At 40.6% G+C, this 9,556-nt stretch overlaps 1 protein-coding gene across 2 annotated transcripts in view; it reads right to left on the reverse strand.

The window, feature by feature from the left end:
• Positions 1 to 235: 235 nt before the first annotated feature.
• LOC126408932 (tripartite motif-containing protein 16-like) overlaps positions 236 to 9,556 on the reverse strand; it is a 12,808-nt gene continuing 3,487 nt past the window's right edge. The window contains exons 2-3 of one of the 2 annotated variants that reach the window (XM_050074733.1): positions 6,826 to 8,262; positions 236 to 515 (exon numbers count right to left, since the gene is read on the reverse strand). In XM_050074733.1, coding sequence (XP_049930690.1) covers positions 274 to 515; positions 6,826 to 8,257 — 1,674 coding nt within the window. In that variant the 5' untranslated portion in view covers positions 8,258 to 8,262 and the 3' untranslated portion in view covers positions 236 to 273. Of the gene's footprint in view, positions 516 to 4,981; positions 8,263 to 9,556 lie in introns of those variants that run through there. The other variant, XM_050074732.1, reaches the window with a different exon arrangement.

Consider the following 9,556-nt stretch of genomic DNA (forward strand, 5'->3'; position numbering starts at 1 on the left):
GGTCACAGCAACAGCAGTAGATGCAACAAAAAACACATTGCCAACATCAATAAGTTTACGGAGTGGACTCTGGACGTGCTTTTTTTTTTTTTTTTTTTTACGATAAATACGCTTATGGCTTGGATGTCAAACACCTTTCAATGGAAATACCTGCAAGCCACAATTCTACTTTATCAAAATTGTTGAAATATCACTTTAATTTTGCACAAAACTGTAATGGAAACCCAGCTAGAGAGCAAAAATGTAAGCCACTGTCCCTAAAATGGCTTCTGTCTAACTGAGTTCACACAACTCGGCAGTGCCTCCATATTCATGATAAAACCGAAGTCCAGCATAGAGAGGCTGAGTGAATGTGGTCTGGACTCTGTGGAGGAGAGTCATGGTTACAGAGATGCTGTAGAAGGACAGAATACCTGCTCTGTGATCCAGGTACACTCCTACTCTGGAGGACCGAGGACCTGAGACGGGAGTTTTAACATTGTTGTACCAAAATTTATAACTGTTTGAGTCACAATGTAATGACCAAGATTTGTCATTGCGTCCAAAACCAGATATACCCCAGCCCCCTACTCTGCTGATGTTCTTGTAGGCGACTGCTACATCAACTCTTGTCCCTCCCTTCTCAACCTCCCAGTAACAACGTCCAGTCAGACTCTCTTTGCTCAGGACCTGACAAATTGTAGTGAATCTGTCTGGGTGACTGGGATAAGATTGGTTTTCAGTCATTACTGTTACTTTTCTGTTCNCCTACACTGAGGGCAGCTGTAGATTTTCTTCTCATCCTCTTTATCCCAGTGGGTTTTAATACAGTTCATGCAGTAGCTGTGTCCACAGGGAATAGCCACTGGATCCTTCAGTAGATCCAGACAGATGGAACAAGAGAAGGTTTCTCGGTCCAGCTCAACTCCTTTCTGCGCCATTTCACCTCTCAGTGACAACGCCTGTCTGACTCTCACTTCCTTAAAAGTGAAAATAGTTTGAGCTCTGAACTAAACAAGCTGTAGATCTAAAGGGGAGGGAACAAGGAAACCGGTGGACAGCGAGAAGCTCGCTGTGTGTGAGAGCAGGAGGAGGAGGGAGGGCTCATAAAGCTTTGAGTCATTCCAGGAAGAAGGGCAGCACTTTGAATCTGAACTTTGTCTCCGTCTTTACAATAAAGCCTTATTTAAAACCTGCTCCCTGTGTGATAGCATTTAAGTTTTTAGTTGTAAAGTACTTGTCCATTCTTCAGGTTTACGTCATGGTTCCATGACTGACAATAGGGAGTTGTCACACTAATCTACCATAAAATACTTTAACTGCTGTAAAATTTTCTTACATGTTTGGTCATTCACTTTGAAGCATTTGTGACAAAACATTTAAATATCAGAATATCCCCCTGAAGCAAACCAGCATTTGAAGTCAGTGTTAATTTTGGCAGTAGTGTTAGATTTAGTCTCAGTCTTTAGACAAAGACATTCATTCGTTTTAGTCACATTTTGGTCATTTTTATCCTTCACAGTTTTACTCTAATTTTAGCTGATGAAAAGTCATGACAGGGTAGGGTGAACATATTTTGATTTCCAAAAAAGAGGACACTCGGCCCGGCCACAAGATAGCCTACTTAAATGATACTCGCAGTTTACTCAAAGATGCCTTATAATTTTAATATATTTAAAGTTTATATGTATGGATAGAAAATTCACTTATATTACAAAATAATATCTCTCAAAGACAGAAATTCAGATAGGCCCCAATAGATAGGGGACACATACACACACTAGAGTGTGGCTACCCGATCTGAGCCCGATGGGTCCCGACGGTAGTCCTACCCGACAGGTTGAGCCGGGTTCGGTCAAAAATGTATAAATTGTATTCGGGCTCGGGTCAGATTCGGTCAGCTTTCAGTGAAAATGTAGTGTAAAAATAAATAAAATCCTATTGTCTGTCCTGTTTATTGCTTGGGGACTGTTATTTACGTGACAACACCTGAACAGAACACACCTGGGCTGTTTGTTTCTACCTCTCCCCTCGCTGGAAGCCTCGGACCTCCAAGAACCAATTTGAGTTAGCACCCCAGCGTCTAACTCTGCAAGGGCACCGAGTGACCATCCTCCTGGGGTTTGCACCTTTGAAACAAGGACACAGCAAAGACTGCACCTGGAACTCCAGTTTTTTACAGCCTTCATCTGCCGGCTAACAAAAGCAGCACACCACAAAGCAACTCTTCCCTCCATCCATTCAAAGATTGGTTAAGTAACAACTGGGCATAGCTTTATCATAGCTGTACAGGCTAAGCAAGACTGTTTAACTTTGTCAGTTGTGATTTAATACTGTTTATTGAGTATTTGTTGTGATTGTTTGCAGTTGGGTTATTGGTTAGTTGGCTTCACCAAAGCAAAGTGAGCAAAGTTAGTTTGCTAATGCTTCACACAGACAGAGTCTTGCATGCAACTAAACAATCACTGCACTAATCCAGACCCTTTGCAACCCATATCTCACAAATCTCACAAATTGGCTTTCAACATAGCTACACCCAAAGAGGCAACTCAAAGTTCCCGCTTCTTTTCCCTTGTCTTTGTCCTAATCACACGGTCAGGCAGACCTCCCCCGATCTGACACCAGCTTTGATTCGGCCACCTTGTAGTTCTCTGCTGTCAGCCATTTTGTTTTGTAGGCCAGTCGGCCCTTTGTTTCACACACCCACCTTTTGTCTCTCTTTCACACTTTTAAACACCCATGCTTGTAAATGGTGAGTTAGTAAAAATTTGTGTGATTTGTTGCTTTGCTGTCTTTATAAAAACATATATTTGGAATCATACCTGCTGCCTGTTTAATATTGCACAAGAGTGAATGAATAGTCAACCTTTGCTATGTCAAGAACTACGAAATACTTCAGCCTTTACTATTAATATTGTAATTTTGGTTATGGTTATTCATTTAATTATTAATCAAAATTCCAAATTAGTAGTTTAGCGTATTTTATGAGACTGATATCATTAACTGGCTATCATTTTTCCCTTTTCAGGAATGGTACCCCACGAGGTGATTTAATGTAGATTAAGTCACATTATTTAACATAATTAAGGCCTAGATTAGGCCTAGATCCCAACAGACACCTCAAAAGCTTCATCAGTCTTTTTATTGTTTTGGGCACTCTTTCAACTTTGTTATCAGCCTGTATTCTCAGGTAATAAAACTTGATGCTCTGGTTAAACTTCAGCCACTATAACCTCAAGTTTCACCGACAGAAAGCTTTTCATATTAAAGTATCACTTTGAATTAAAAAAGCTTCAAACATATTGAGGTCAACCTGAACTTCAACAGGTGAGCATGAAGTAAAATGAGTCCATAAGAAACACTTTTGTGAAACATGGTTGAGTTAAAGTTGAATCAAAGGAGACAATGATTTCAGCTCTTTTATTTTAAATGGTGAAATGCTGGAACGTGTGTATAAGGTGAGGTGTTAGAGACGAGAGCTCTGAACACAGGTGCACCACATTTTATCACCTTTGTTATTTTCTTTGTGCGCCAGTGAGTTTAAAGTCCAGCACTCACACTTGACCTTCCTACAGTGTGCTGACGATGTGGCACAGCTCTGTCTTCAGTGTGAGGGGGACTCTGTAAAGATCACATGTTTTAATCATATAATGTCTCTGCATCAGTGGTGTGAGCAGACTGTGTTTAAAAGCGCAGGATGCAATTCTGTCTCACTCCCAGGCCGCTTTGGGTTGCTGGTTCGGTCCAACTACCAGCCTAAAACGTTTGTATTTGACAACCTGGGAATGAGACTCAACAACCAACGATCTCTCTCCAGAACTGCATACTGTGTCTTTATGTAATAAATGTAGGTGAGCCTAACGAGCTTATCTTATCCAACAACACGACGCACTCCTGATCCATTTCAACCTTTGGCCATCACTGGATCCTCTGTAGAAACTGTCAGTAATTTAAAATGTGTTGTGAAACCGTGTTTGAATGTACAATCAGAGCTGACTGTATATTTAATGAAACCACACAGAAATTGTATCTACTCAGAAAGCTGAATGATTTTAGAGTTACTTAGTGGAGTATTTTATTTTTCACCATGGTCACATGGTGTCAAAATCTGAATGACAGAAATTATTTGAAATCACAGACAGTAATAAGAGCAGCTTGTGAAATTACAGGAAAGTCTCAGAGACAACAAAGTGAGAAATATGAATTAAATATAAAGAGCAAAAAGTAACTAAAACTAATTAAGTAACTGAGATGAAAAGAATCCTAGCATATCATACTCCCTTAACAGTAAATGCTACTAGTGTTATATTAAAGAACACCTTTAGGCAACAAAATACATTGCATTAAATGTCAATGTACACACTAGTGCAAAAGCGGATTATCAATGACAAATATACAACTACCCTCTTCAGTGCTGTCTCACTAGTAGTCACCAGAAACACGACAAAACTCAGACAGTTAAACAAAAATAATGGACAATAAATAAGACGTATATATGATACCATGGTGGGTGCAACAAGCACTGTGACATCACATAAATTAAGTAACCCGACACGTCTTATAGAATTACCAGTAGAATAAAACATCACCAAAGCAGACAACATGGAGCAGTGAAGGGAACGTTGAGGTACTTAGTGCTGTGTTGCTTCCTGGGACGAGGGCGCCATCTTGTGAGGAACATGCTCTGCTACATGTGCTCTGGTACCTGTTTATCTTTTGTTTGTTTGGCTAAATAGTTGCTACATTGGTCAAATCAGATGGAGAAATGGAAAGAGAAATTCAACTGCAGTGCCAAACAACAGCATCTGGACAAACTGATAAATAACATAGGACCATGTGACTGAGCAGCTCAAGCCTGGATTACAGACCCTGATGCATGACCTCCACTCACAAACCCAGACACTGTAAACTACCTCATTTTTTGCCTGAGTGCGTGCACTTTACATGAGTTTAAAAGTTGCATCTGTTTGCCTGCTCATCAAATGACACTAGGCAAAGCAAGCTGTAAAACAAACTACAAGTTTATTTGCACATTTAGATGTAAAATAACAGAGAAAAAGTAAAACAAAAACAAAACAGTTTACATGTGCAGATGAGGGAAACCAAGAAAGGGCTTTTCTTGGTGCCTCGCCTAAAGGGAAGAATAAAATACACATATCTTCCACACAGTGAACACATACTGAGGAGAAATAAACAGAACATCAAATAAATCAGGACTATGCAGAAACACAGCAGCCACATAACACAGTGATGATTAATACAGTATCAAATGTTTTTGTCATCAAATCAGTTTTAAGTCTCTTTTTGTACTGGGACAAAGACAGAGCCAGTTAAAAAGCTCAAGTTCATGTTCCTTAGTTGGACTTCATCGTATTTCGATGAATACTGCCCTCTTGATTGGTAGATAAAGGTTATCGGTTTGTCTGGTATGATAAAAATTAACTTTCATATACTTCATTTTGAAAATAAAAGTACATGTTTGAAGAATGTTAATATCAGAAATAGTCAATACATTATATTCTAAGAAAAGAGGAGAGGCTGCAGCACATGACTTGGCAACACATTCGCACTCCGACCTCGTCACTTATTGACGTTTGGTCATGGACTTTCCACGGTCACATATGACGTGCAAGGTACTCTGGGTGTGTTGGTTGTTGATGTTCTGGGACACTGTGTCAAGTTCTCTTCTTTCAAAATACACGTCCTTTTTACATACAGTCTCTTTTAAAATAAACGGACAAACAAAAGGAAGTGGTTAGGTTTAGGCAACAAAAGGAAGTGAGTTTCTTGATTCCAAGAAATCTTGTTGATGTAACTTAAGAAATTTCTTCACCATGAGTATGTACCGTAAAACTTTTACATTTTTTTTTTTTTTTTTTTTTTTTTTTACATTTGGGACAGGCCTTTAATTCCTTTCACATGAAACTGTTGCTCAGCAAAGATCGGGAAATACAACCAAATTGTCTATCTAAACCAGTACCAATATTACTTGTGTAAAAAATATAAACACATATTCTGACTTTATGACAGCTTCAGAGGTAATGTAGGGAGTCAAAATGAAATCAACCAAGCTAACAATGTGTAGCATCTCCATACTGACAAAAAATTAAACATTTATATCTGTATATGCAGTCTAAAGCGTTAATGTGTAGCCAATAATTCACTTTTATACATCCAAAGACCTTCTAAAAAACTTGCTTGGCAACCAGACCAGGCTTCTAATTGAGAGATGAGAAACAAAAGGGGTCCTAAAACAGACCCTTGTGGTACCCCACACTGTATCACAGCTCTCTCAGACCTCAAACATTGACATTGCTGTCTATAATAAACATAATTATTGAGTCATTTGAGGATAGAACCATCTCAAGTAATACGTCATGGTTGACAGCATCAAACGCTTTGGAGAGAGCCAAGAAAATACTACATGCAAACTCTAAGGCAGTATGGACCCTATTTACACACTGATGCCACACATGAAGATTAAGTAACAGTGTTATTTTGACCTGCACTCACAGTTTCGGCTCCATATTGTTGCTCTGCTGTTAGTTAGTTCCTTATTTCTGTTTCTAATAATTGATGACTGTACATTTAGATTGAATGGACCCAGTGGTAGACCAGTGAAATGCAGCCCCCCACTTTGTGACCATTAAATGACTTCTGCCTATGTAAGTTTACAGAACTCAGCAGATGAGAGAAGAAGACAAAATCCAGCATAGAGAGGCTGAGTGAATGTGGTCTGGACTCTGTGGAGGAGAGTCATGGTTTCAGAGACACTGTAGAAGGACAGAATACCTGCTCTGTGATCCAGATACACTCCTACTCTGGGGTAATGGCTTTTGTAAACATTTAATGCCCAAGATTTGTCATTTCGTCCATAATGGCATCCTTCTGACCTGCTGATAGACTTGTATGCGACTGATATATAAGCGTCTCTCCCGCTCCACTCCACCTCCCAGTAACAACGTCCAGTCAGACTCTCTCTACTCAGGACATGACGACATGAAGTGAATCTGTTTGGGTGACTGGGATAAGACTGGTATTTTGTAACGAATGTTGCTTTTCTGTTCCCCTCAGATAAAACCACCAGTTTGTGTGCTGTGTTTGGATCCAGTGTGATTTCACGTGAATATTTTAAGAACTCAGCTCTGGTCTTGGGCTGTGGTTTTGAATCTGTCAGTAAAACATCCACGTCAGTCAATGTCCGTGAGATGTTTGTCCATGTCTCCATCAGAACGTCCTGTAGTTTATCTCTGACTTCTGACACAGCTGCTGTCACGTCCTCAAAGTAGCTCAGAGGACGGATGTTGAAGCTGGATGAGTGTGTGGATTCACTGAGTGCTGACAGTGAGGGGTAGTTGTGTAGAAACTGGTTGTGATCCTCTGTGTGTGAGAGCTCCTCCAGCTCAGCATCTTCCCTCTTCAGCTCAGTGATCTCCTGCTCCAGCTTCTCCTGAAGCTCTTTGACTCGACTCACTTCAGTTTCCTGCTGCGATCTGATCTGCTGCTCCACATCAGAGCGTCTTTCCTCCATGAGACGGATCAGCTCAGTGAAGATCTTCTCACTGTCCTCCACGGCTTTATCAGCAGAGCGACTGATAGCCTCCACCTCCTGTTGGAGCAGCTTCACATCTTTCTCTCTGTCCTGGATTCCCTGCTGGATGTTTTGTCGACTCACCTCCAGCTCTCTCTGCCTCTCAGTCCTTTCTGCTGCAGCTGACACTGTGTCGTGGCCTTTATGTTCATCCATCGAGCAGAGATAACAGATACACTGCTGATCAGTGCGACAGAACAGCTTCATCACCTCATCATGACGAGAGCAGATGTTCTCCTGCAGCTTCTTGGAGGGCTCCACCAGCTTGTGTTTCCTGAACGGAGCTGAGTCATAATGAAATTGAAGGTGTTTCTCACAGAAAGAGGCCACACACACCAAACAGGACTTGAGGGCTTTCAGTTTTCTCCCAGTGCAGACATCACAGGCCACATCTTCAGCTCCAGCATAGCAGTGATCAGCAGGAGCAGCTTGGAGTCCAGTCTTCTTCAGTTCCTCCACTAAAACTGCTAACATGGTGTTTTTCACCAGGACAGGCCTCGGTGTGAAGCTCTGCCTACACTGAGGGCAGCTGTAGATTTTCTTCCCATCCTCTCCATCCCAGTGGGTTTTAATACAGTTGATGCAGTAGCTGTGTCCACAGGGAATAGTCACCGGATCCTTCAGTAGATCCAGACAGATGGAACAAGAGATGGTTTCTCGGTCCAGCTCAACTCCTTTCTGCGCCATTTCACCTCTCAGTGACAACGCCTGTCTGACTCTCACTTCCTTAAAAGTCAAACTAGTTTGAGCTCTGAACTGAACATCATGTGTTCCTGCAGTGAATGGAGCCTGTCAGCTCTGTCATGTCACCACATGTTGGTTACACCCATCTTCAAACTGTAGATCTGAAGGGGAGGGAACAAGGAAATGTGTGGACAAAGTGGAGCTCGCTGTGTGCGAGGGCAGGAAGAGGAGGGAGGGCTCATAAAACTCTGAGTCATTCTGGTTTGAGACAGAGATACGGGAAGTCTTTCTGATTTCTCAGTTTGATTCCCCTCCTCGGCTACTCTCCTTGTGTCTTAGTCCTGCCCACTGGAGATGTGAGTGGACAATTCAAGGAAGAGACACGAGGAGAGAGGAGTCAAGGCAACATGCATTTCACAAAATAAGACATCCTTGCATCGAAGCCTTCATTTTGGAGCGATGTCAATTAAATATGAGGTGGGGCAGGGCTGCGTCATCTGTCCAGTGCCCCTCAGAATACGGATACAGATAATGTAGCTGGTTGAACAGACACAAATTCAAGTAATAGTAAAAGCTCATCCCTAGTATATAGCCTTATATATTCCATTTTATATATAGTACTTCTCATACATATAGTATTCCATTTTATATATAGTACTTCTCATACATATAGAAATATATTGTATTGTAAGTATGAGAAGTAATAGCTAAATAAAGAGTGATATATAGTATATATGGGCGGGGTCCACCCTGGACACAGGGCTGACACATAGAGACACAACCATTCACACTCACATTCACATCTTCAGACAATTTAGAGTCACCAATTAACCTGCATGTCTTTGGACATTTGGACATTAAGCAGTTGAGCTGACGCAAAATTGGAAAATGGGAGAGGCCTTGTGTGTTTAACACTTGTTTACAATAAAGCTCATTCCTCATTTAAAAACACTGATCATCAGCAACTTTTAGGAAGTAAACTCTTCTTGGAATCAGATGGTTTGGAGACGGCTCCTTACTTTTTAAAATGACTTTCTGTCCAAAAATGCAATTCGATTAAAATTTTCAATGATTAGAGTAATTCAGAGAGGAAAAATAGACAAATGAATCAGTGCTGTTAAGTTATGAAATTCTCAAACTGTTTTTACTTATTTGCTGAAGTCATTTCAGTATTTTGAAGGGAACAAGTTAAATCTTGAATATAACTTTGAGTAAAGATTTTCACAAATTACCCATCTGATTTAGTGTTGTGTGAATATGAGACAGTTTAAGCATATATATTCAGATTTTTTTTTTTTTTTT

This window comes from Epinephelus moara, chromosome 21 (assembly GCF_006386435.1).
Source record: "Epinephelus moara isolate mb chromosome 21, YSFRI_EMoa_1.0, whole genome shotgun sequence".
Classification (NCBI taxonomy): Eukaryota; Metazoa; Chordata; class Actinopteri; order Perciformes; family Serranidae; genus Epinephelus; species Epinephelus moara.